This window comes from Notothenia rossii (assembly GCF_949606895.1).
Source record: "Notothenia rossii genome assembly, chromosome: 4".
Classification (NCBI taxonomy): domain Eukaryota; kingdom Metazoa; phylum Chordata; class Actinopteri; order Perciformes; family Nototheniidae; genus Notothenia; species Notothenia rossii.
The window spans coordinates 70,729,454-70,757,286 of NC_136902.1; the positions used below are offsets into that span (position 1 = coordinate 70,729,454).

Here is a 27,833-nt window from a genome sequence, read left to right on the forward strand (position 1 = left end):
GTAGTTCCCTATTAGGCTACCTGTGGTGAGTCTGGTGAAGGGCTAGGGGAGAGTTCAGGGCAGTCAAGGAGCTTTACTCTGGGATTTGTCTGTCAGACCCCATTATTCCCCTGAACCCTAAAAATGTCCTGTTGCGCTGTCTTCTGTCTGAAATTTACAGCGGTAAGGTGGCAGGGGTGAGCAGGATGGCGCGCTGAGAATGGAGGGAGGAGATATGAGCGTCTCCTGCTAAATGTTGTGGATAATCCATGTGGATTAACCCTGGCTGACCTGATTTACACCCAACGCACCCACTGAGCCAAACACTTTACTCAGCACTGCTACTCCCATCTGTGTTCAGAGCCCTTCTGGGCGCTACTGAGGGGAGTTTCCATGACTTAAACAATATAGTGTAATCTAATTATGCGACACCATGGCCTATAGTGTTACATCTCCAATGAGTTAATTAAATCATGACTAAAACTAAAAAAAGTCAGCAAGCAGTTTTGCAGAAAACATTTTAGATCTTAACATTTGCTATTATTAATAGTCATAATCATTCAAAGTTTATTGGATGTATTTATGCTGCCCAATTATTGTGAGGATATATATAAAAAAAAAAGAATCTATATTTATTTGACACACATCCAATTATTTCATTAATAAGGCCAAACCTTGGATAACGTGGTTAATTATTTAACCACAGCCGCAGTAATAATTTCAATATCCTACTGACACCATCACTGGGTTTTTGCCCTTTGGCGGCTGTTTCATTTTCATGTGTTCTTAAGGCAACAAAATGACTTCCATTAAACATACGTTTATTGGTGAATAAATTGCTTTCTCTGCCTTTTCAATCACCCTGTCCAATATAAGAGCCTCGGGGGCATATTGGCAGTCAATATTAATATACTCAGTAACACTGACTCAGTAACAAAGGAGAAGGGGGGCTGGTAATGCAATCAATGGCAGCGTTTCCACCTGAAAGCTGAGCTCAGAGGTCAGAAGAAATCAAATAAAAGCCTTCTATTTAAGTTCACTTATTCTAACATTATTAAAATGGCACTATTATTTTGGCTGGGTACGGTTTGTATGCAACATCAGCGACAGACAGTCTCTCTTGGTCATTTTGAAGATTAGGTTCATATCCATGTGTGACACAGTGCACATGCCTAAAGCTCTAAGTTAAAATGAAATGAGGCCATTTTTTTGTTCTTCCTTAGAATTTAATGGCAGTCCACATCAGTGTTAGCACAATTGAATAGACTGAAAGAGAAGTTTATTGAGATCTGCATAGATTTATGAGGTGATAATGGCCACGCATGTGACGTCTTGGCCCAGCTGGATCGGGGTGCAAGCCACAAGACGTCTCACACTCTGTAAAACCGCCGCTGGAGTAACTAATACATGTTAGAGCTGTATGAAAGACCTAGTTAATACATGTGAGAGGGAAAGAATACAGAAAAGACTGCTGCAGGTAATAAGTATGCATCATTGAAAGAATAAGCAGATAATAAAAGCAAGACAATCCTATTAAAGCTAACAAATTAGCATAGATCTTAAATGTGCAGTGTCATTAAATGTTTTCAGAATAATCTGAAAAACTATTTTCACAATGCTAGCAGAGTCAGGAGTATGTGATATTTAATATATTAATTAGCGTTAAGCTGACAGTTTTGTTTTGACACATGCAAAAGTACCAAATTTGTTGGCAACACCCTATCTATCTTTTCCAAGGACTAAACTTACTACACACACACACGTCTTTAATAAAGAGGAAGGGAAGTGATCTAAAGACATGTTCACTGACAAGTTATATATCCTATTCATTCTTAGGGTTACAGAATATCAGGCACAGTGTTCTCACAGCGTAGTTTTGCAGTGTAAGCATAAATACAATAAGGCCTTTTCTATGTGACTTAGAAGTAAGATCGTTTTCATTTTATTTACAAGAAAACATGGTTTGCTGAGCTACAGACTGCATGGCAAAACAGTTCTCCTACATCCTTGAGAAGTGTGTTGAACACTGCTCAAATAGGGATTGAAAATGTATACTCAACTCAACAAAATAAAAAAAAACAAACAAACACAAAACAAGCAGGGAAAACCAAATGTAGTTAGGGTGAACATAAAAAAAACTAAACTGGCTTTTTCCCAGAAGAAGAATGTAAAGCAAATTAAATGTATATTTATAGATGTAAAGTGATCTATACAAATGATGGTGACAAGTTAAGAAAAAGATATATTGGAAGCAGAAGAAAAATGAACTCCTTATGGGGTTTTCTGGTCGCCTGTGTGCATAAAGGTTGGGTTGAATACCAAAGTGTTCAATTTTTGGATAGTACATTTTTTGTATTTATTGTATCCCAGTTTCCTTCGATATGACCATGTCACCCTATAACTAAAATAGTTGTGATAGCAGATCTAATTAAAGTTGGTGATGAATATTCACACTCAGTCTCAGCTCTGTTAAATGTTACAATCTTGTTTATTAATTTTTGAGTGAAATATGTGTTACTGTCCTCAGCATCGAAACAGACTATGTACACCAATAGAATAAACCACATGAAATTGTGATGACTTGAAAGAGACACTTTTTCTACATTATGCTCATGGCAAGACAAGACAATGCACTCTCAGCTTGGCATAAAGTAGCTCCCATACTGTTGCTTGTCGAAGAGTTCAAGCATAAAATAATTGAAAAGGCTACTTCTAGGTTCGTCCCAATGCTCTACATCTCTATATCGTAAGTGTGCTGCCTTGGCCATAACAACTGCTCTGAATATGTTGTATGTTTATAAATGTCACATTCTGGTCAAATAACACTGTCCAAATATTAATGTATATGTATATATATACTGCTGGTATGCTTTAGGTTTTACTACGAAAATACAACAAAATAATATTAGGAGAATGTATGCTTGATAAGATGCTGACTTGGAAATAAAAACCCTTTTATAATAAGATAGGATAACGACTTCAGTGGTCCTGCATTTCCTTTATTCCTGTCATAGTCCCATTGGTTAATAATTCCAAATCAGGCTTTGCTTAGTTACCTCTATGCAACACAAATAATCACCTCTTCCCTTTCCCTTCCACTTCCCAATGATCATAGATATGGGACAATGAAAACAACTGGTTCAGACAGTCCCACACTTGCTTCTATCTGAGTTCATGTCTTGTATAACACCTGACCCAGTTGAATACATCATCACGAATAAAGTAAGTCAGATCAAACTTAGATTCAGCTTCAGTTTCAATCAGGATCATTTCTGGTGTTCCATTCCAAATGAACCCGGCTGCTGGTGAATGAGTGAACATAGAGCACCTCTGTTTGTTTGGTTATATCTAAGCTACCTCCCAAAGAGACGCATATTGCATTTTATATTTCAGAAGTAATTACATTACAGTATGTTATGCTATGGTGCTCTGTCAGGAAAAGTCACGGTCATTTTTGCTTGCCTCGTCGGAGGCAGTGCTGCATGCAGCTCCAGTCTAATGCAATCAAGTGGCTCAAACTCAAGATAAAGCAGATGTGCTCCCAAACAGCCTGACTGGAGTGGAAGTGAGGGTGAGGAAGACTCCATAAAGGAAGGAAAAGTGTAGGGGGGGGGGGGGTTACAGCAGATAGGCTGTAGATGCTCAGCTTTTACTCAGTCCTACAGAAGAACCCTAAATAAAATATTTAAATTGGTTTCTCTATCTCAGCGCAGCTCATTCCAGTGTATAATAACAAGGGAAATCAATACCTTTAGCATTATTTACGTGATTTTAAGTATGGTGGAATAAATGTTAACACTAAGTATGGGATGAGAAATGCTCTTGTGTGTCTTTTCGAAATGTTAGAAGGACATATTGAATACATTTCAGTCTGAGGTTAAAGTAGCACAGTGTTAAACCACATCTGCTTCTTTCACATTCTTATGCAATTGTATGATTTCCACCACATCACTTAACAGCGTGACGAAGATTGGCTTCCCCAAATCTATCATCCACTTGTCACTCAATCACAAAATAATCATTACAATCTAATGAAACACTTCACTGCATGAATGTATGTGACATCCAAATATGCAGAACTCTGGCCCTGAGGCAAAGCAGTGCTCAGTAGCACTGTTCACAGCTCACTGAATGCCCAACCGCAGGTAATTGTAGGTGTGTGCAGTATGTTTGGGAAGATATTATTTGGCAAATCAGCACAGACCACAAGCAATTTGTACAATGCTGTCCATCAAGTGATAGTCACCTGTACTTAACAAACAGGTCTTAGGTAGGACTCTGATCTGTGGGAAAGAAAACTCCCAGATTGTGCAATGCTACCGTGGGATAATTCTAAGAATAAAAAGTCAGTTTAAAGTCTATCATTTAGTTGTATCCACTGTGTTGACATAGGACTAATGATATGCTTATCACTATCTATCACTGAGCTCTGGAGTCACGTTTGATTTTACTTGAGGTAATTTGATATTATTCAACTGCAGAATAGCAAATTAAACATACAAATTAAAACAGGAACTAATGAATAGGCTAAATGCAGTAAATAAGCCTGAGTAGCAAATGACAATAATGAAAGTCCGAAAGCTGTCATTTATGGCTTTGATGGATTTGTCTTTGTCCAAGTCTTCAATAAGTCAGTTGATACATTTTTTACAATATTTTTTTGGAAGGTTAACTTGTTTTTTAAAATAAAACAAAGGATATGTAGACAAACATCATATTGCTTTTGGCATTGAAACATTGGTACTTTATAAAAAAATGTGAGTTGATACACAGTCTTAGTTACCAAACACACAGCCTATGGTGGTACACAACCACACCCGATGGACACACACCTCAGAGACACACACCACCCTAATATATACCGAACACGTCTCCAGAGAGTGTGCTGCTACCTCTGATCCATAATTGAACAAAAGGGCATACCAAGCCGAGAGGAGAATTGAGGGGGCCTCTGTCCCTCCCTGCATCGCTATCTGTGAACTTTTGGAGGTAAGAGCCCCGGGGTTCCAAGGACAACTGTCAGGAGACCCAGGCTGTGAACTCATGCTAATGAAGGCAGCTCAGGCCTGTAAACAGCATGGGAGGATGTCACTGGAATACATTACAATACATAACTGTCTCCCCGGGACCGGAGGTTTGCACATGGCTTAGCCGTGGTCACCCCCCCCCCCCCCACCCCCAAAAGACACACAAACATACATACGCACACACACACACATCCCAGGGCTCTCCAGCCCACCTGGATGCCCCACAGGCCGGAGCAGCCGAAAGCAGATAAGTGCTGCGATGACGGAGACAAGACACACAACTGAGCGATTTGTCCAAAACCATCTAGGTTAACAGAAATGATAGATGTGCTGCACAATTTTTCAGACTCAAAATGTCCTCATCTAGTTAGTCCACGTTTCAACTTTTATTTTCCTCTTCCAGGTTCTCCTCTTCTCCCACTATAACACACACGTAAAGCTACTAACTGTTGAGAACTATGATGGTGAAGCGAGGCTCCAAGTCAGAATGTCGGCGCTTTGAGGGAAACAAGCGGGAATAAGGGAGCAAAAAGGCGAGCGAGAGAGAGCTCAGACAGGAATGTGGCTGTTTTCAGGTCAGTGAGCTGCAGTTTGAACAAGCAAGAGAGAGGAAGAGACAGAGAAAGAGACATGGGGGTGGTAAACAAGTAAACCAAGCCGCAATTTGTGGTACAGTGATCTGCTGCCTTTTCCTCTTCTGTCAAAGACAGAGCAAACTAACTGCTGAACTTCATCTCCCAGAGTTGTAGGGCATTAGTGTCATCGTGTCTGAGCTCTTGTGATTTGGCAGCGCTCGCAGGACTCTCGCTACAGCACAGCTTGATGCATTTTATAAACGCCATATTTAGAAAGACTTTCACTGCAACACTGTGCTCATGACCCGGTGTCCCTTCATCAACCTTGAAAGTCTAATCCAAGCAGAAACTTGTTCAATAACAATATTTTATTAATAAAAATGACTATATTCTGGACATTACACTATATAATGAGTGTCTTCTGTAAAAACTTCTCGGCCTGGCCAACAATTCAACATGAATATGAATCATAGTGTTCTGTTGTTCAAATTAGTGATTTTGAATGATTGTTTTTTGAGATTTAAAAAATGTAAAGAAAGCTGAATGTAAAACTAAAAAAGTCTGTTTGTTTTACCAGCATGAAGGATGTTCTTGTCTATTTGGGGGCAGCAGTAACAGTATATGTGACAGTATATCATAATAATTATTAAAATAATTGGGTCATAATTCTCTGTGGGTTCCTATGAGCGAGTCCTGTCCATTGCAAGTAGTCACATCATTTCTTGTTGATTAAGAGATGACAATTTAAGTGGCTTTAACATTATGATAATAGTTTAAACCACATGGCCCAGCGCTCTTTGAGATCATACAATTATTTACTAAATCTCCCTATCTAAAAAATCTTTGAATTGTGAGCATTTTAGGGAATGTGTCATTGGGTGATTCAAGGTTCACATAGTTATAAAATACAATTTTAAAAAGCCTCTGATGCAGAGACCACTAAGCCACTTTTAGCTCATAGTCAAGTATATACTACTGTTTGTGCTGAGATAATACAGATCCAAATAAAAGGGGAGTGAACTAACATACTGTATTTGAGTGCATTTCAGGATGTTAACATCAGCATTTTCCACATTCGGCATTCCACCTCATGACTTTAGACTCATGATTCCTCAGCTATTAAATATGATATTCTTTTACAGTCTGGATCTTAATAAGGAAATCCCCTGCCGTCAGAGCCAGCTGCCCCCCCCCCCCCCCCCCCTTCTCTCTGTCACACTGAGGTGCACGGCCGAGAGGCCTCGGTACCTTTGAGAGATCTCTGAAGTTCCCTGGCAAGGTCAGGTCCAGCTCCTCTGAGTCGTAGTTGGTGAGGACCCAGGGAAAGACCGGGTACTGGTTCAGGTCATTGTATGTCCTCCCTAGACACGCAGAGCAGACAGAAATCTGTGAGTGATGAAGGATTGGAAGGGAACAGAGGGGTTGAAAGTGGGGCAGGGTGCACTTGAGGCTTCAGTTACATTGGGGGATCAGCATGCAACATTCCAACAAGCCCCCCATCTCAGAGCCCTCAATCAGACGCACTTCCTGTTTCATACGGCGTCTGGAAGAGAAACACATAAACTAATGGTAAGCTCTCTCTTCTATGAGGGATTGTTTTCAGAACTCCCCATGCCTTTTCCTGCTGAGTGTACGTTGCCAATGGACTGTGGGAGTTACAGGAGGCCAGATGAGGCAGCCTTCAAGTTGTAAGGAGTCTATGTAAAGGAGTGTATAAAGATTCTTTAGAGAGTTATGACTCCCAATGCCTGAAATGTAGCTGCAAGTCTGATGCGCTGATTGGCCAGATGTGAGTTTCCTCTATTCTCTTGCAGTGGGAATATGGTTTTCAGATGGCAAAATGTGCCACAGGAAATCCATGGGAAAAGCACAAAAGAGCATGTTGCCTGTTGTCATTAATGTTCTACTTTTTCTTTGAAGATGACACTGACACAGCTGTGAGGTCAGGTGGTGGCCAGTTGTAATCCAGGATTGGGAAAGGGCTGCCATAGATGGTTTTGTTGGAATGTTTACTGCTGGTAATAAATCAAGCAAAAAATGTAAGTTCAAAGCAAATTGATTGTAAAAGATGGCAGCAATACTTCATGTTAACCGCTGAGAAAAATGAAAAGGGATCATTGGTAATTTCAAGGTCAACTTCAAAGTTACACATAATCACATCATTACACAAGGAACATTACAACTAACACCTGAACATTATTACTGTTACATTTTCATGATTGATGACTGACCAAGAATATCTCACATCAGCAATTTCAATGAACCAAAGAACAGTGTCTTCTTAAGTTGACCTTCTATCTCTATTGTAATGGCCAGGAAGTGGCAACTCTAAGGTCAAATACAAAAACGGTTGTATTACCTCTGAATGAAAGCTCATGCATTGGTGTACACAACTATGCAACACACTGAAATGGGAACCTTATATATAATAAATCTGCTTGCTGGGGCCATACATTTTTTTATAATTGTCAACTAAATGTTTTCAACTTACAGTGTGTGTCTGCTTAGTCCTGCACTGCTGAAGATTGGCATACAATCATTTAAATCGAGCATAATGTGTGTCAGGCTAGTCAATGGGAAAGCTTCTGCAGAATATCCAGGATATTAGGGAAAGCTAGAGAGCATAATTAGCCAGGTTAATGCCACATAGTGAAAAGGAAGCAGCGACTTGTGTGTTGCAGTATTTCAACCTGCTTCTGCTGAGGGCCTGAGTTGGGTGGCAGGATGTTAATAACAGTGGAATAGTGTTTAATTAGAGGACCACTTCCCGTTCGCACCTCTTCTCAGCACATCACCCCAACTCCCCCCGGCCTGTCTGCCGCCCCACACTATTCTGACATCCCTGTCAGCCCAGGTCATTACCAGGGACTTTTAATGAATTTTGGGCATGTTTTTCTGTCTGCCTTACATCTAATTAGCTGACAATAATGTATCGAACTCAAGCACAAGCTAAATATAAATATGCATGAATCTGCAGCAAGAGAGAAGATGACACCTCTCAGAGCAGCGTGCAGTCGTTCTCGCCTTCCCTGTTAGTTGCAGTTCAGATCAGAGAGTCGACAACAGAACCTCTCAACTCCGCAGACACACATGTGTACGCTCCCACAAAGTCAGGCACTAATTATCCGGCAAAATCTGCTGCGCCTGCTCTTTGCTTCAAACAGCACACTCACATGAACACTGAAGTCTATCGCGCTGAGCACCACTTTAGGTTACCATGGATTCTTAAACAGATACGACAGACCCGGGGCCACTTATGGTATGTTTCCGATGCAACTGACACATAAGGTTTATTGATCATGATAGCTAAACTTAAAGTCATAAGACTAATGGTGGAGAAACTCATGTAGATAATAGATTACAACTTTACCCTCTAACTGGTTGTGAATTCTGCACAGATAAGGACGAAAACAAATCAGAATCTATCTATGTAACTGATGGCTGTGAAACAGAGAATACATTATTTTCTTACTTTGGGCTACTTTTCATAGTTAAACCACAGAGTTTCACTTTATAATTACAGCACTCTATGGTATGAGGAATCCTTACCTGTGATAGTGTTGAGAAACATGAGATACTCAAAATTTGAGATCTCTCTCCTCTGCCAGCGCTGGGTCATGTTGGAGGATTTGAAAAGCTGCCGAGGGGTGGCCATGGAGATGCGCCTAAAAACATTCAAACAACAAACCAGAAAACTATATTGTTGAACAATTAAGAAAAGAACATTCAGTAATTATGAGGCAAGCCTACATTTTAAAGATTGTTCACATCACAGGAAACTGATACAAGAACCGACTCAGGGACAGTTTCATCCCACAGGCCATAAGACTATTAACCACCTGAACTTTTGAAACAACATCCATAACATTCATCTGGCTGCTACTTATGTATCTAATATATCATATTCCAATCACTTGTATATAGACTCTTATTTGCACTATTTCACTATTTTCTTTTGTGTATTTACTTTGTAATTCTTTCTGTTTTTCTGTTTTATTTTGTTACACTGTTGGTGGAGCCTGTGACCTAAGATGTTCATCGTCATAACTACACTGTAGCTATGGAACGTATGACTAATAAAAGCCTTAAACCTTGAGGACATTTAATAGCTGAAGACAAACTCTTGTCGAGCACGTCCATTTTAGAATAAACATACCGAGAAGAGGTCCAGCTTCAGATGAGAGAACGAGTATAGCAGAACGGTTTTCCCAAGTTAAACATGTTGATTCCAGTAGATTGGAAAAAAGATTTTATTTACAATGTGTTAACACAGGCTGGCTTGCTTTATATCCAATGAATTGACTTGGATGAAGATCTTGAGAAAATGTGTGTGTTGCAACAGTGTATAAATGGGCCTGTTAGCACTATGAGAGTCTGAAGGGAATATGTGGGTTTTCTATGGTCTGTGGCCTGTCTGCAACCCTGCTGTATACAGTCTTCTGTCAGAGAACGAGGTCAGTTCAATCAGGGTCAGTGCACGTACACTTCAATAACTGCAGCAAAGGGACTTCAAATGACTACAGGCTAGCTGTGCAGATGCTACACACAACACAAAGGATGCAACATCCGCCATGAAGGAATTACATATGAGAAATATTTTACATTGTTTCGTATTTGGAACATAGGACCCACCTGGCTTGCGGGAGTCCATAGCTGGTGCCCACTCCCACTCGAGGAAGACTATAGACCACTTTCTTTACCGTGGCCTGGTCAGGAAAGTTAAACATGACTGATGCTGTGAAACAGTGAGAGAAATCCCTTAGTGATGAAGAGCAGGAGAGGCACGGACTTCAAGTGCTGTAATTGGCACTTCCACTTACTTCTGTTGGCCATAAAGACCTCCATCGCTGTGTTCTGCAGGAGGTAGCGTCTAGAGAAAACTGCCCGAATCTCACTGAACATCCACTTACCATGTAAACCCTCAGTGTATGCTAGGACCTAGAAGGGCAGAGAAGAAGAGAGAATGTCCCTCAGGTTATAATAGCTGGATCAAACCAGAGATCATGTCTACTGTCTTTTTCTATATGTCTACTATACAATACATCACCAGGACAGTATGTTAAAGATATGATGTCGTCTGATGAAGTCGGGCAACAGGCTTTACATTTTTGTTTAATGTTGCTCCATAGTGCTGCTGGAATTGCAGTATCCTATCACGATTGAAAGTAGACAAAGTCTCAGATTATGATTTAAATTATTCAAACTAAATAAATGTAGCTGCTGCTATGCTGCAAAATGGACACAAGCGCATTACGTGAGCCAACACTGTTTTCCCAACTTTGTCAGATAACATGACAGCAGCAGACCCTGGCAAAAAGATCAATGTTTAACTCAACTCACTTAAAAAAAAGTTGGCAGCTGCTAGGTTTAAGAACATCTTTGTGAACCGTTTGTGAACACTATAGTAGTCGGTTAGACATTGGCTAGAGCTCTAGTATTCATTGTTTCACAACTGGCTGTGAAAACTGCTGCTTGTTTCTCTAACCTTTAAGCTTTTTAAATGAATCATTAATACATATTCCATGATTTGTATCCAAAATGCACTAGTACAGTCCATTTAATCTTTGTTTTAAAAAGTAAGGGTTAGAGACTTTGTATCACAACTTTGTAATCCACCTTCTCCATTCAGAAATATAAACCTTTCTACAGAATCACTGTCAGTCTTTTACAACATTGTTGGTTTGCTTACAGTATAAAGCTCAACTTGTGATTGAAAGTACCGTTGGGTTTGTGACACATAAATAATCAATGAAAACCATCAAGGAGAGGGGAGAGCAGACAAAGGATCATTAGTGTACGCAGCACCACTGGGACTGCAGGTCCACACACAGAAAACCAAGTTGGTTGTTCTGACAGGTGAGAATGGTGCCCTCACACACCTTTCCCCCCCTCCTACTCTCTCACCTCCCTCTGACTGAACAATTTTGTCCAACAGTGTGAGCCGCAGAGCAACCTCATCAACTTCCCAGGTTATAATCACACATAGGCTCTGTTCAGAGATGGTGTGTGAGAGAGGATAAAGATATAACAAGGTAGTAAGAAGGTGAGGCTCTACAGTGCATGCGCGGGCGTGTGGGTGTCTGTATGTGTGTGGTGGGGGGTTATTGAGGTGGAGGAGGCATGGTGGGAGGGAGGGAAGCCAGAGTGAGATGTTCAGCTGGGTTAGGTCTGATGTTAATGCTCATTTAAAATAGTGACAGGCTCGGAGAGTGCAGCTCGAGCCGGGCCGCCTTAATTTCTCCCTGGAATAGCTCATGCCCGACCTCCGTGCCACGTCCAAAATCTCTGGAGCTCAATTAAAATTGGATTAGGTGGAGATGCTGGATGTGCAGCATAGCATCTCTGGTGCTCTCCTCCCAGTCATGCCCCGGCCTGACACCTCTGCAACCCCCAACTCAAACAGTTGTCATAGAGACAGCAAGGCCCGGAGGAGGCAGCGCGCTGACTGGCGAGGGAGTAGAGAGGAAGGGAGGTGAGGAGGAGGGAGGACCATGGAGCTGTTGGCGCATTGTTGAGGGCCAGCAGCACCTCCCCACCCCCACCACAAACACCACCCCCTTCTCTGCAGCCAGATGTTATGGAAGTAGTCTTATGAGTGCAATGCTAAAAGGCAACTCATACACATATGCATCATGGGAACAGCTTACTTCATCAAGGCACTCTTGAGCTGTTATTTGAATGCATATTAAGTCGTTTAGATGTCAAGAGACTTTGAATGGTTTGTCATGTTCTAAAAAGTCCCTATTCATTTTATCATAACGGCGCCATACATTTGCCTCCAAATTCTTCATTTGTTATATCATGTATTATTAAAGAAAATGTAACCAGCAATAAGTGCAAACATGCAGATCACACAGGCTTGTCACTTCAGGATGTTAAGAATGGAAAAAGTCATAAAAGCAGCTATAAAATAGTAACTGATTGTCGATATAACATTATTTTAGTGCTGGCTGTCTCTTGTTACCCAGCTAAAGTGAACATTTTGCTGCTATGACAAAGTACAGGCCAAAGGGCTAGCTGTCAACAAAAGAGAGGCTAAAGAGGAGAAAAAAGAGCTGATTTCAAACAGCCAAGATCAAAAAATGTGTCATAACAACAAAGCTTTGGTCCAACCCAACACGCAGGGGCCCCTGTAGACTTGGAGATTTGACAAAGCCCAGCCCTCATTTTTGGAGGCCCAGCTGTAAAAAATGCCATTTAATGAACCTGTCTGCTGAAGCTGTCCCCTGCCTGTCAGAGGTGTCAGCCAGTGACAAGCGCTGGGGACGGCCGCCTCCAGTCACAGACAGGCCTGCCAGCTGGAGACTTCGGCCCCAATCTAATCACGCCACCAGGAAGGGACCGGCGCTCTGCTCTTGGTCTGTCACGCTCAGGGCTGGGGGAGCGGTGAGGGGGCGGGTGAAGGGGTCTGGTATGGCCGACAAGCGCAGTCTTTTGTTTCCACACAGGTCCCTCCACGCAGGCTCATTAAGAGCCACAGGCGCATGCGCTGCCAGCTGCAGGGAGATACACCTCCACAGCATAATAGCCATAATGCAATTTAGCGTCTCTGTCCTCCCTCTCCTTTATTCCCTTTCTCTTCTCTCCCTGATTTGACAGAGGGCAGGCTGCATTCGGCCTGTAGAACATCCCAGGTGGAGAACGGGAACATATTGTGACAGATGAGATGAGGAGAGGCACAGGTGACACCAGTGTTTAGGCTGAAACTCATATATGATAATGTACAGATGCTAAAATGGAGCACATCATACTTAAAAAGGAAAGGAAGCCGCTTCATGCAAGGAAATAGATTCTAATCATATGTGACTTTGGAAAAGCTTTAACCCCACATTGGCTGAGGCACTATGACAGACGTTATTAATAAATCTAACGAAGCATTTTTTCTAAAACCTGATGCAATTTCTTCCAGTATGGGACAATACAATCCCCCTTCACTGCATTTATACCAAAACAGGAAAATAATATAATTCAGTGAGACCTCCAAGCCAGCATGACTGATATATTTATATGAGACTGTGGAGCATTCTGACAACCCGGTATCACAGCACCTCCGCTGCATTCATCTAAGATTTGTCTAATAGGCTTCCACTATAAAGCCTCACTACTGCATGGTCCCAGGCGGCCAGAGAGAACAGCCAAGTGGAAGAATAAGGGGAGGATACAAGAGGCAGTTTCATTTTGAGTGATATGACTACTCCCCCAGGAGCGAGTGGGATGGATTTCACACATGGCAATTTGGAGGATCAGCACACACTGCATATACAGTATTCAATGGCTGACCCCAGGCAATATAGGCCAAATCTGTGAGGAGGTAGAGCAGTCGGAGAAAGCATAACGCCCGGTAACAGTGAGAGCAGAGAGCAACTCTAAAATAAGTTGGAAAGAATCATCAGCCAGAGACAATGTGGTAGACTGGGTCAAAACAAATATTATAACACAAGAGGTTAAATCAGAAGCTAATCAAAATCAATAGAAAATAACTTAGAGGGTCTGTTAACCAAAATTACAAAAGAATACAAATATTTTCTTACCAACCCTAAGCAATTTATTGATGTCGTTTTTCAGCTTTATGTGTCTCTTAGATTCCGGCTTATATTTCAATACAATGGAAGTGAACTGAAATGTGTGTATGCAAAATTAATTTTAATTGTCTTTTCAAAAACAATGGGGCCTTATAATAAATATTTTCAGTGAAAACATCAAACAGAAACCATACGTGTGAATAAGTATAACAGTAAGCAAGAACATATCATTTTGTGTAATTTGTTTTTTGGCTACCCCTAACCTACCCTTTAAAGGTAAAATGTTTTCTTTCTAAAACCAATTCAGTTGTGGCACACTGTGTCAAATTAAACTACCACAACCATTTTAAACTGTATAAAGCCACGCAAACATAATTCTTAGTTCTTTGACCACGACGTCTCCAAATCCCCACTTTTATTTCAGCACTAATCCCTTTTCCATCCTAAAAGATTTATGCCTTAGCATCAAAGCATATTTCTCATATGATGCCACCTAAATGTGACAACTGTTATGAAATGTATAAATATAAAACTGCAAAAGATTCCCACAGATTATAAGTAGACAGTATTCCACCGGGTTCCTTACTGTGAGAGCCATATCTCAACTTCAATAAAGTAGCAAGCTCCTAATGCAGGTATTGGGGGAAAACAAGATTCAGATTTGCATAATCAGTGTCACTATACATTTGGGTGGTAGCTGGAGTGTGGCAAGATGACACAACTCGGGTGCTCTGGCAAGACCAGTGGGATAAAGGAGATGAATATGCATTAAATATGCTGACAGTTCACTGCCCCAAATGTCCAGCCGAGTTTGTCAATAACATTTATGTCAGGGATGGTATTTCACGCACATTAGCAGGCCCTGCAGCGCTGTCTTCAACACTGCCACGGTAGGACAGGTGGGAGGAGCCGTTCTCCTAGTATGCAATTTCTTCTTAAAGAGTCAAGGCTCTTTACATATTCTTTATATGTCAATGTTAAAATATAAACCCCCAAATAAATGCAGTGGAAAAGAAATCCTAAGTTATTCAGACTTGGGGTTTTCATCACTAATGATTCCCAAACTTTGGTATCAAGCCACATGAAGCCTGCACAAGGCTTCTGAAAGGTTAGGAGGAACTTTTCAAAACTAGAAGTGCAATCTGAGAGTGCAGACCTCTTCCAAGGCTTCCACAGTTCTTCCCACACTGTAATATATCCTTTCCCCCTTTCCTGTAATGCTATTTATAAATTAGATTGCTACTGTGTAAGTTGCTGCGTGTTCTTCCTTCTCTCCAAAAATAGAACTAAATAGAACTTTGCTTGTAGTTTTCAGAGGTACAACAACAAATGACTAGCTAATAAAGATAAACTGCAAACCCACAAATAAGTAATTTAGATTTTGGGATCAAATGTGTCTTTGAAACTACTTAAAGAGACATTTGAGGTTTCCACTGACATCACAGCTCTTAAGTTCAATCTTACAAGAACATTTCAACTGATTTCAATTTACACTGGTCCAATTGGCCAATGGAGTTTGTTGATTTTGTGATGTATGCCACTTCTATGTATCAAATAATGTTGCGTTTCATTGAAAAGCCACCTCCAATTCAAGCTTTAAGAACTAACCCTTTGTATCAGGATAACTGATGGTGAACTCAACTCTGTTTCCATGAAATGCAATTTATGTTGTCTCCTTCCTGTAAAGTAAATGATATAGCTAATCAACAAACAAACAAAGACACACCAAATGTAAACACAAATATGAACATGCTCAAGTGATGACCCAGAGCCACACACAAACTGTACAGGCACACACTTAGTGAGCACATCATCCAGATAAACAGCTTGAGGATGCCTTCACTAAGGAGCTTGGGAGAAGGGATGCAGTCATTTGGTATGGTGTCTTTCAGCAAGCTTTTCCTAATGGGACTTTTTCAGGGACTTGTCAGCCTTAAGATGACTGAAATCTCCGTGGCCTGAGTACCAGCTTCCTCTGGCTGCCACTGAGTGCCAAGCTGATCGCTCTAAATCCCACTTTTCTTTTCATTTTTTCCTGGTGGTGGTGCGTGGGAGGGATAGGGGCTCAGAGCAAGACAGAGAAGAAGGGAAAGAAAGAGACAAGGATGGAGAGGCGGAGAGACAGAGTAGGAGTGGGACGGAGAGAGCAAGCGGTGAGACGAGAGGGCCTGATGAGCAATGAGCGCCTCACTCGTCCTCAATTAATCTTGTCTCTCTACCTTTGCTTTGCCGTTTCCCTCAGCACCAAGGTAATAGCGACACCCTCATCCATTATCCTTTTATCCCTGTTATTCACTGGGAATTGCTTAATAATATGTTACAGATTTGGCTTCCTTCGTATAATTCTTTCTGTCATTCGCAGTATATCATCTGGAAAACACACAGCCCCCTTTCTTCTGGACGCTCTTTGAGGATTATCGTGGGTGACACCTTCGGGATGCAGCCAGAATCTGGAGCATCATTTTTTCAGGCATGAAGTAGAATTACCCTGACTTATCTGTCATTGCCAAAAGCACAACAAGCCATTCAGGGCCAAAGCAAAGGTGGAACAGGTTCTTATCGGCTTCTCTGAACGAGAGGGCTTGTAAATGTATGCTAATGAGGGCCTTTTGTCATACAGGCCCACCCCTTGGGGCTGAACGGGGCTTGCAGGGGGATGATAATCTGGCTGTTGAGTGCACTAGATAATTTGTACTTTATCCTCATGTAATTATATAGTTTAAATCTTTTTACCAATGCTAAGCCTACGACATGAGAAAGTGTCTTAACCATGTCTACGTTTCTTAGCAGCGCTAGTTAGCGTGCATCTGGCTCTCTCTCATAAAATCACGTAGGAGGAGTGCAGCACTGATATAATTACTCTGACTTTCTGTAGCCTGTGCTATGAATCCTCATATCATTTCTATCCACCTTAGCAGGCAGGCATGAAGCCAAGCTAGCAGCCTGGGGGTATAGGAGACGACTCAGTAGACGTGAAAACATTGTTGCACAACTGAAAGAGCCCTCCCCATTTTTGTCAAGAAAGAACGATAGAGGAGACCAGGAAAATAGACTGAAAGGAGTAAAAGTAAGTGCAGAAGGGCAGCTTTGCAGTGACTTTAAGGGTCTCAATGCTGTCCAGTGGGATTCCACGCCATCTTGTGTTCCTGCCAAAGCCGACAGCCCCTGACAAGCTGCTTGGCGTGCTGTAATTTGACTAATTACATTGGATTAGACCATATTAATGCAAGCTGTTTTCTCCAGGGTCACTGACCCACCCAATGTGTCCCTCGCTAGTTTCCCCCTATTTGGTGGAAACAAAACATGCACAAGGAGAAAAGTAGGCTTTTGGTTTCCTGAAATCATAAAACAAAGAAACATTTATCCGCATCCCTGAGATGATTTTTATAATGGGGGAGAATGTGTTTCAAAGCAGCGGCAGCAGTGAAAGCTGTGAGATACACCCTGTACTTTTCTGAGGCACATCATCATAGGATTCTTTGATGAGAAACCAAATCATTTGCCTGCTTTATCTCTCTCTGCAGGAAGAGAAAAAACAAAATAAAGACTTTAATGAATCTCACACGAGTCACAGACTTCACAATTGTTTTTTTACACAATTGTCGGGGGAGGGGGCTGAGGAGGGTCCGTATTCATGCTGACAACAAAAGTGCAACATTTAATTTCATTTTAATTTAACATCTTATTAACGCAAAAAAATCAGGAGGAACCCTGAATAAGGCATTGTCTTTATGTTTGGGTTGGTCAGTCACACTTTAGTTTCTATGAGGAAATGGTGTGTTTAAATCAATGAATATTTATAAATAATAAAGGATACATTCTGCTCAAAAATGTGTAGAAAACCAGAGGGAAAAGTTATTTCTACAAAGGAAACCAAAGCAACCCTTATTTGCATTTGCAAAACTCCCAAATGAAAGGGGGGAAATGGGCCATAGAATATGTGTGTTTTAATACAATTGCTCTCCCAATTGTACTAAATCAATTTGAGTTTCACACAATGGAGCGGCAGCTTCACTGTTTGTATGTGCTCTTCTGCCTTGAACATGGTGTAATAATAGTCTTAAACCAGGCGTTATAAAGACAGAATACCAAAGAGGCTTACAGCCTTGGTTTCATGAAACATTTAGGCAAAAGTTCCAAGGGCTGGGGATGATGAAAGAAGGTAAGCTTGGAAATGGGCTTCTGGGATCCACAGCCCTTATTGTACAGAAGTCACATCGAATTAATACTGAGGGCCATTTTCAGCCTTTCTTCTCTTCAGCTTTTCAGAACGGATTAAGCTATGAAAACTCAGAAATTACTAAAGCACCTATTAGGCATAACCCTTTCTCCTCTTTCCCTTTGAAAGTCATCCAATGCGCTTCACTTCAAATTGTTTGCATACTTGAAAGAACGGTTAATTTATCAAATGTGTCATATAAATTGTATTTCAATTTACAATAAGAAACCTATCCCTGCAATTTGTAAATAATAACTCACACTTATAAACATTTAACTCTATTTTACATTTTATAAACAAATGATCCTTTTATGCATCAGCACAATAAACTGTGCTGTGGTTTATTTTGACAATACAGGCCACAATATTTAGGCAGTTTACTGAAGCCCTCAGAGTGTTTCCACGCTGATGCAGGGCCAGTGTTGCTAGCTCTCTGAGGCTCTTCGCACCCCTCTTTGCTTTCTCAATGGCTCTTCAAAGAAGCGCAGGGAGTGCATGAATTGTAATTATGGCTCCTAACAGGATTCAAGAGCGACCAAACGATGGCACTTGAGAAGCAGGTCGTGTGGAGTTAAACGGCTGTCAGACACTCAAAGCTCCCCAGCATGTGAACAAACCCACAAAGGCTGGACGTGGCCACTTCTAGGGCCCTCCTACCCACTCTCGCTCTCATAGGGAGAGATTAAAAATCAAGTAAGGCCCCTCTAAAGACCCATATCGCCTTTCTGCATTTTCACCCACAGTCTAAGTTACAAGAATAGGGAGAGTGTTGCAGGTAAGATGCTGAACCTGACAACAACAGATACATAACTAGTTATTGAGAGCTCCATGATATTGAATTAAGTCCAGATCAGTGAAGATGTTTAAAGAAATACATCCTAAGCAAATTTCAGGGCGAGTGACACAGCACTACAGAAGCATTGGAGGGGGGGAAGCAAAGGCTTTGGAGAGTTCAGGTAATTGGTACCACCTGAGAAACCAATCTAACCACAGCGTCAGATTATCTCTCGACCTCGCCTTCAGAATAACGGAAAAGATAATCTGTGCTCCCCAGACAGTTTCAATGACTCACCAGGCCACAAGACCCCTCACCCTACATTAAAGAGACCAACCTTCAGTCAGGCGCTATCCAACTTCAGCCCCTTCCTACTCTCCAAAAGCACCCAAAAGAACCCGACCTGCAGCGTGAAGTTTCTATGCATGACCCTTATTAAACTCCTAATTGGATTGAGAGCCGCTAAGAAAAAAAATTCAACATCTCTCATTCAGCTGGGATTTTCTTTAGCATTCCTTCCAGTAGTTTGCTTCTTTGACAATAACATTCAAGATCAAGTCACTGAAGACTTTTTTTTGCCCTTTTCAACAAATAACCAGATTTTCCATAAAGCATGGGAGTATGGGCAAAACCTTTTTCACCTTTTCTTTTAAGGCATAGCACTATTTGATTTTCAAAGGGTGCAAGTGACGGGCTGAAACAAAGCCCAGTGCTGGCCATTGTGTAGCCTTTCACTGTTGTAATGGTCTTAAAATGGCTACAAGCAGGGCCCTATTCAGTGGCGACCAGGCTGCTCAGCTCTCTTCTCCTTTTCCAACACAAACTCTGCACTGAGCGGGAACTCAGAGGTCAGCTGATGAGGGAATGAGGGGCCGAGTTCACCCATAAGCACGAGTCTCAGACTACCAGTGCCTGTAGAATATCTTAACACATTTACATTAATCATGGGGAATAAATAGTGCCACAACAACAACATCAATCAGGTTCATTACAGAAAATAACATAATGACAATAATTACAATAATACCTCATTAAGAAAGAGAATGAGAGGCGGGGGAGAATTAATAGCAGACAGGTGTACGACACACTGCAATTATGGAACCTGAAATTAGTTCATTGCCTCGAGGCAAACAGAAGAGAAAGGGAAGGTTGTAAATGAGGGTGTGTGTGTGTGTGTGTGTGTGTGTGTGTGTGTGTGTGTGTGTGTGTGTGTGTGTGTTTGTGTGTGTGTGTGTGTGTGTGTGTGTGTGTGTGTGTGTGTGTGTGTGTGTGTGTGTGTGTGTGTGTGTGTGTGTGTGTGTGTGTGTGTGTGTGTGTGTGTGTGTGTGTGTGTGTGTGTGTGTGTGTGTGGGCTGGTTTCAGGGCTGGGAGTAGGACTGATAGAGAGAGTAGGACTGATAGAGAGAGGCTCACTGACAAAAAAAGGAATTGCAAATAAGCAAACAAAAATGTCTTAAATGTGTAAATTAGGGAGAAAAATAAGAGGGAAAAGCAGCTTTTCCCTGCAGACTGGTGCCTTAGATGAGAAGGGAGCAGCGAAACGTGATCAAGGGGAGCCATGGAGCGGTGCGGCAGGCGTCAAGATGAGCACTCAGCCAGCGAGTGGCAGCTTCTCCTTTTCCAGTCAATCATTCATTACAGAGCCAAGTGCTGTGGAGGAGTGCCTCCTCTTTTTGACCTATCATATTACTGCCTCTGTAAACTCCTAATCCTCCCTTCGTTAGATGGTGTCAACAGCCGACATGCTCTCACCCTGCGCCCGCACTCCTCGCTCAGACACCTCCAAGCCCTGCCAAGACCACGGAATTGACACTAATAAAATCGTTTGAAATTAAACAAGGTAGAACGGTACAACTTTATCCATCTTTTTGGTGCTCTCATCCTCCTTTTCACTTGCTTGCTTCTATCATTAAAAAGAGATTCAGAAATGCACTTACTTATTAGTCAACTTTATTTTTTACCAAACATTTCAAGGCCCCCAGTAAGCAACTGTCTAACTTTAGCTCTGCAGTCATTCATTGGCTGGTCTGAGCGGCATGCTTCTTTTTGCCTTGGGGCTTTTCCTGAGCAGGTGAAAGCCTGGAGGCAGGAACCTGCACATCAGCACTTCTTCGTCCATCATGACTCTTTCATGGGGAGCCCGTCTCCTGAGCTTCTTTACAGCCCAGTGAGATGACTACTATAATGAGTCCACCAGATGAAAGCCCAGCAGGACAAAACAACATTCAGATACATCTCCACTAACACTGCCACACACACCCACCCGCCGGGGTTAGCACCAATCAGGGAGTGTTTGTGTGAATGCTATTATTTAGGTAAACAAAGGAATCAGATGCAGACTGAAAAAAAGGAAACCAGATCAAGCATCTTTGTTTTGGCGTTGCTCCAAAAGGGAGTTGTGGGGTGGGTGATTATGAATAGGTCATGCTGACTACAAACAACAGCAAACAATCCGGTTTATTACAAGCATGTGTAAACATATCACATACCAAACTGTCCTTCACTCACATAAAAACAGACCCCTGTCCTCACACTCACACACATATACATACAGTGTGTGGTTGGGTTTAGGAAGGGGCCCAATTTAAACCTGACAGATGCTATATATAATACACACTCAAGGAAATGATAGCACGGATGGTGCTGAGTTTTGCTGAAAGTGACACTGTCCTAACAAAACTATACATGTTTGATAGCCAACAACGTTCATTCATGTCTTAATGACATACAGCACATAAGCCTTTTTTGCGTGTTAGGAGCCAAAAAATCTAACCTTATCGGAATATATATGTAAATTTGTAAGATAAACTTTGTCACGGTTGCGACACACCTACCATATAACACGGTTTGAGGGATGTTAATTACCGTATAAAATAAGCAATTGGCATCCTGTCCCATATGTCCCACTTTTTCTGTGAGGGAGATGGAAATGAGGTTGGGTAAATTTGATTGTGACATGCTCCTCATCTGCACTCCACAATGTGTGGCTTTTCCAGTAACAGGCTAATATTCAGCACAGCTCACCCCCACCAGAACTAATGAAAGTAGACAAAATGTCTCTGCTGCCATTTTTGTCAAGCATCCGCTCAGGGTGAGCCTCCCTCTTTCCCTCCTTTCCTTTTCACCTCCCCTCTTGAAGGGATGGTGACAGCGGCATAAAATGGTGGCGAGCAAATGTTCCTTCCATGTGGCAGCAGTGGTGGGGGTGACAGGCCAGGCTGAGGCCAGCACTATCAGCAGTGTGTGGCTTTGAACAACCTGGATGGTCGCCATGGAAGATCAGAGTTGATGAGACACCAGCAGCCACAAACAAAAGCAGCTCCATACCAAATCAAGAAACAGTCTGGGCAGCCAACCATCCTTAAAAACATATCAGTTCTTTGTTGAAATTGTTTAAATTAAACCTAGTCTTCCAAGGTGACTTGTTCCTAAGTGACTTTACATCACCAAGTTATTCCTTGTAGGCTGTTTAGAGATTAATGTGCAGAATTCCCTTTAGAAATTATTTTAAGAAAATTATTAAACCAACATGGTATTTTATTAGAAGTATATTTGAGATATAAAACGTTTAGATTATTATTAAGTTTAAGGATATAGTATGTAATAAATTGGCCTTCATTTGTAATTGTGGGTTATATAAATAAAATAACTTGAAATATAAGAAATACAATAAAAAAAGATGACGCATAATATCTACGCATAAATTAAACTCCTGAACAAAGCAACTCGCTTCATCCAGCAATTTGTGGTTTAGTCATTCAGGGGTCTGTTAGTTAACCCTGAGCTCAGAGGATGATGAAGCAAGGGCATAAATCACAGAGTGAAACAAGGCAGACTCCTCCGATTCATTAATGGAAATGATCTGTCAATATGCTGGAGTCAATTCACACGTGTCAGCTGGGCCCGGCACACAATGGGCCAGCCAACTTATGAACTCCCAGCACCACTCCACCGAGTCCATAAAACAACTGGCATCGCCGCTGGGGAGCACCCTGAGACACCACCCTCTTGCACAGACCACCAGATGACACAGATGGGGCGAAACCAAACAAAGACGAGACTCCCTTTGTACCAAGAGGGACCCCTTTCAAAAGCCATTCATGCAACAAATTGGGGAAATCTGGCCATGCAACACTCTGGGTTTGCTCTTTTATTAGCGTGAGCCTTACGTCACAGTAAGTGAAATCAGATTTATGGCCCTCTGCTACAAAGAAGGTTAAAATCAGGCACATTTTCAAGAGACAAAAACTTTTTTCAAAGCCATGTTAACCAACAACAGTTTAGCTGTGTGAGCCAGGGACAGCATGCTTTTTAGCACAAGTACCAGACCATTAAAAGTTTTACAACACTTGCCATCTTGCACAACAATGAGGTTCAACCAAAGATAAGCTAATGAAAAAAACGACCAATAAGGATGATGCTGATCCAGGCTATCACTAGATTGTTTGGCTAAATATAGAGCTAACTTTCCAACAGGACACAGTTTTATTGTTAAATCATGTTGACAAGTTTCCAAGCAAATGTTAGCTAATTATAGTTTCTATTTTTATTCATATGTATCAATTTAAGTAGCAGATAGTAATGATTCACAGAGATGTATTACTTTTTATATCAGTCCCAGGTATTGTAAGGGAGTCGTCCATTTTATGCAGTAGCAGTCTTAAGCTTTAGTGCTTTCAAAAGGCAGTCCATCAGTTAGGGAGGTTTGTTTCCATGTAGGTCATTAAATGTGCACACAGGCTCTCTCTTATTAGGCCCTCTGCATTTTTCTTTTCTTGTTCTTTCTCAGCTGCACACCCTTTGCTGCTGCAGCAATCTGCATAGAGGGACATTTGTCATCATTAGCCTTGCTCTGACAGTTGGCACCCGGCACCTCAGATCTCTAAGACTGGCAATTATGAACCCTTCATCCCTTATTTAGGCAACACCGCCTAATTTTATCACATGTTTCACCAGCAGTATTTGATTACCAACAGCCCCAAAACTACAATATGCCACCAATTCTTCCATTCTCTTTGTTATGTGCTTCTTACTCCCACTCTAAGATCATATGACATGTGGGAGAGAACTGTTAATCTGAGATTTGAAATTACTTATAAGACACATGGGCAGCGGAGATGACTGTAGATGAGCATCATGGGGTCAGTGGGCAGATGATTACAGCGCCCACCTTTAGATGCTAGACATCTCGCAGACATTAAGATTAATCACACTGCTGCTGCTGAATGCTTGCCTTTTACCACAGACAAGATGGGAGTCGGGCATAGTTTTCCCAACAAATAAAATAATCTCCAAATAAACTACTTAGTTCTTAAGAACAATCTAAGCTTCAACCATTTGTAGAAACAGGAAAAGCACTGAGTAAAGAAATAATAAACCAGCCACAGATTCCACCCCAGTCTCCATTAAACCCCATGTTTAGCATTGTCATGTACTGTACAACTAAGTACAACGGTAAACTGCCTGCTAATAAAAACCGGTAGAAAACACTGCACCAGCACTTTACTGCGCTCAACTGCCAACTGCATAACCTGTGCAAGAAAAAAGTGCACTGAACACAATGTTAGCCTGTGTTATCCTTTTGTGAAGCAAACCACACATTTTCTGGATCGTTATTTTGGCAAAGAAAACAGAATTGTATTCATGCTAAATTCATGCAAATACATGCATGTAATTTATCACAAGGCTGACAAGCGTACCATATTGCAGAGGGGAGGGGTGAAGGGCCAAATGAAGCTGAGACAATCAATTAACTTTGATCATTTACACTCTGTTTTATCAAAAATGTCTATCATTCTGGTATGTTAGGTCTTCTGTGTGTGTATATGATATAGATATGGTGCAACGTTAACAATGCCTCTTGAGTAGATCAGTAGTGGGTTTCTTAGAGCCCCTGGCTATGTGGTCCAGCTTCCTGCCTTGCTGCTAATACACAGCAGAGAATAAAACACATGAATGGACACAATCCAAAGGGGGTCCTCAATGAGGCTCCGGGCCCAAAAATTAACTGGCCTCCTACAGAGACACCATATTGCTTGAAATAATAATGTTCCTTTATTAAAAATCCCAAAGACAATTTAATTTGTGACAAATACAATTATAGGAAATGTGTCAAAGTGAGTGGCTATCCCATGAGATTAAAGTATATTATTTTCACAGTTTGAGAGCCAGTGTTGATGTCACTTATCTGAAGTGTCACTGCTTTTAATCTGATTTATATAGAAATATGTCATCCGATTAAGATTACTTTGACTAATCTGCATATTAGCTCGGGAGCTACTATAGCTGCACTCCCTTTGTATGGGACATGGCTTGAGACTCTCTTTAATGACAAAACTAAATGACCCCAGGAATTTAATGAAAAAGCATATGGCAGACCTTTTTTGTTTTCGTGTAATAGGATTATTAAAATTAAGAAAACATCACCCTTAATTATGATACCAGTCACAGGATTGGTGGTCATTAAAGGTCTTGATCCAGCTTAAAATCAGTTGAATGCTATACTAATATAAAGTCATTAACTATTTTGTTAATAGTCATGAAGTATTGTAATACAGATCATTGAAACCTAAAGACAGCACCCATAAATGTATAACCTTTTGTTTATGAAATAGATTTAAAGCCGGAGCAATAGAGAACAGTGTCAAAATAGTCAATAAACTATCACGTTTCTAGAGAATGGTTTTTTTTATTTCCCCCCTGGAGACTCTTTAAGAATATTATTATTTTTCAATAAATGCTTGAGGCTACTGTTTTGTACATACAATAAAAATCATTTTACTAAGATTATGCTCATTTATAGATAACACACAATGTATGTCTTAGTTGAATACTTATATGTATATATTATAACTAATGCATGTGTATAATTACTGCATAAAGCCTCAAGGATTAAATATAAAATAAGGCAATACACATTTAATGATTTTAGCTACAATCAGTGGAATATCATTTTAAGTCACTCAAAACACTTGGGGTGTCATCAAAGAGCAATTTCAGCCATCAGACAAGCCCCATTGAACCTTATGCCCGCCGATGTTAACAGGACGATCAGTCTTGCTAAGAAAGGAAAAAGAAAAATGGAGGAGAAAAATTGAATAACTGTAGAGGCATGCTTTGGAAACAAAGAGGCCTTGACAACAGGGTCACATGCTCGTGCAAAATTAGGGGAAGTAGAGGTCATTGTATTGATTTACACAATCGTGCATGCATTTTGCTGGGTCAGAAATAGGCCTGTACTGGAATCACAGCCCCATATATCACACTGGAGGGCCTCCAATAGCATAGTGGGATAGTGAATGAAGCAACAAAGCTTGTAATGTTGTAATGGTAAAGATATGGGTAAGAAGCTTTGCTTGTCTAAGACTAGACCTGACAACTGCTGGAGTCTTGGGACTGCAGAGCAGGTTGAGTTACTGTGGGATCGGTGCAGCCACATGCTTTAGATTAAGAGGTGATAATCTCAATGAAAATCCCCCCTTCTATCACGCATACGAATGGTCAAAGGCCGGAGCACAAACTAAAAAGGTGCAACTGGATTCAGAGGTATCTGACTTGGAGCAAGATAGCCTGGAAAGTGAGGCTAGTCTGGTTTCAATAAAAGGCAAGTACCTGCTGGGCCACAGACAGTGGGAGAGAGCGAGAGAAAAGACTATCAAAGCCTCAGAGGGCAGGAGGCTTTTAGCTACCTCTCACATGAGAACCTTTCATGATGTCCTCCATATACTTCAGAAATATGCCAATGAGAATCTAAATGTTTGATTGTGGAATTTGATAAGAACTAAAAATCCACCCAATCTTATTATTTAATGTTGTATTTGACCTTTATATAGAGCTCTACCATGTCCCATAATTAGGATTTTGAGAAGAGAAAGGGACACTACTCCATATCTGAAATTTCTGTTTGGTATAACAGTGTTAAATTATCACTTGGATTTGCCAAGAAGCCATAGCAGTGTGTCCATGACATGCTGTGACGATAATGGGAGTCACCCATCTATCAGGGTTGTTCCCGCACACACACGACAGCTCCTGCTCAGCCGCATCCATGTAGTGAGTCAGAGCTGACGAGCGCCGCTCTGCCCTCATAATGTCTGGTCGTATGCAGTTCTTATAGAGCAGAGATGAGTGTAAATGCCGTTGTGTTCCTTATCTGATCCGAGCAGCATTATCTTTTTGAAGTCCTCTTCAAAGCAAGCACTACCTTATGAGATGGAGTGCCAGAGAAATGATGAGAGCCAGAGAGGGTTTAGTGTGGATGCAAGATCTCTTAATTGTGGATCAATGTCTGAATCAACCTAGAGCTACACACTGGAACATTATGGGAATCTGCGTAAAATGGTCAGCCATGTTGCAGTATATTGATATTCATGTTTTTAATCTAGGTTTTCTCCCTTTTATTATGCATTCAAACTTATCATGGTATTGTTTTATGTTGCTATCTTTTTCTTGTTGTTATAATATAATTACTCAATAATGTGCTGTGAAATACCAATTTATATTATTAATTTCAACTTAATGTGCAATTGAATGCTGACATTTTACAAAACAAATCAAAAATAATAGAATATAATATTATTTTACACTTTCTTCTTTCTTTTGGCAGATGAACACAATAAAACATTGATATGTATACGCATGTAATGGGCTTTCATTTTGAGCAATGTAAGAAATAAATAATCATCAATAGCACAACTGTTATATATTTATATTCCTAAAATATACAGTAGCGTAAAA

The 27,833-nt window shown here is 41.0% G+C and overlaps 1 protein-coding gene across 2 annotated transcripts in view; it reads right to left on the bottom strand.

Annotated features, from left to right (window-relative positions):
• Positions 1–27,833, bottom strand: part of nbeab (neurobeachin b) — a 196,152-nt gene that overhangs the window by 25,427 nt on the left and 142,892 nt on the right. For both annotated transcript variants that reach the window (XM_079676160.1, XM_079676159.1), the window contains 4 exons: positions 10,402–10,519; positions 10,214–10,316; positions 9,131–9,246; positions 6,830–6,942 (listed from right to left, as the gene is read on the bottom strand). In XM_079676160.1, the coding sequence (XP_079532286.1) occupies positions 6,830–6,942; positions 9,131–9,246; positions 10,214–10,316; positions 10,402–10,519 (450 nt within the window). The remainder of the gene's footprint in view (positions 1–6,829; positions 6,943–9,130; positions 9,247–10,213; positions 10,317–10,401; positions 10,520–27,833) is intronic.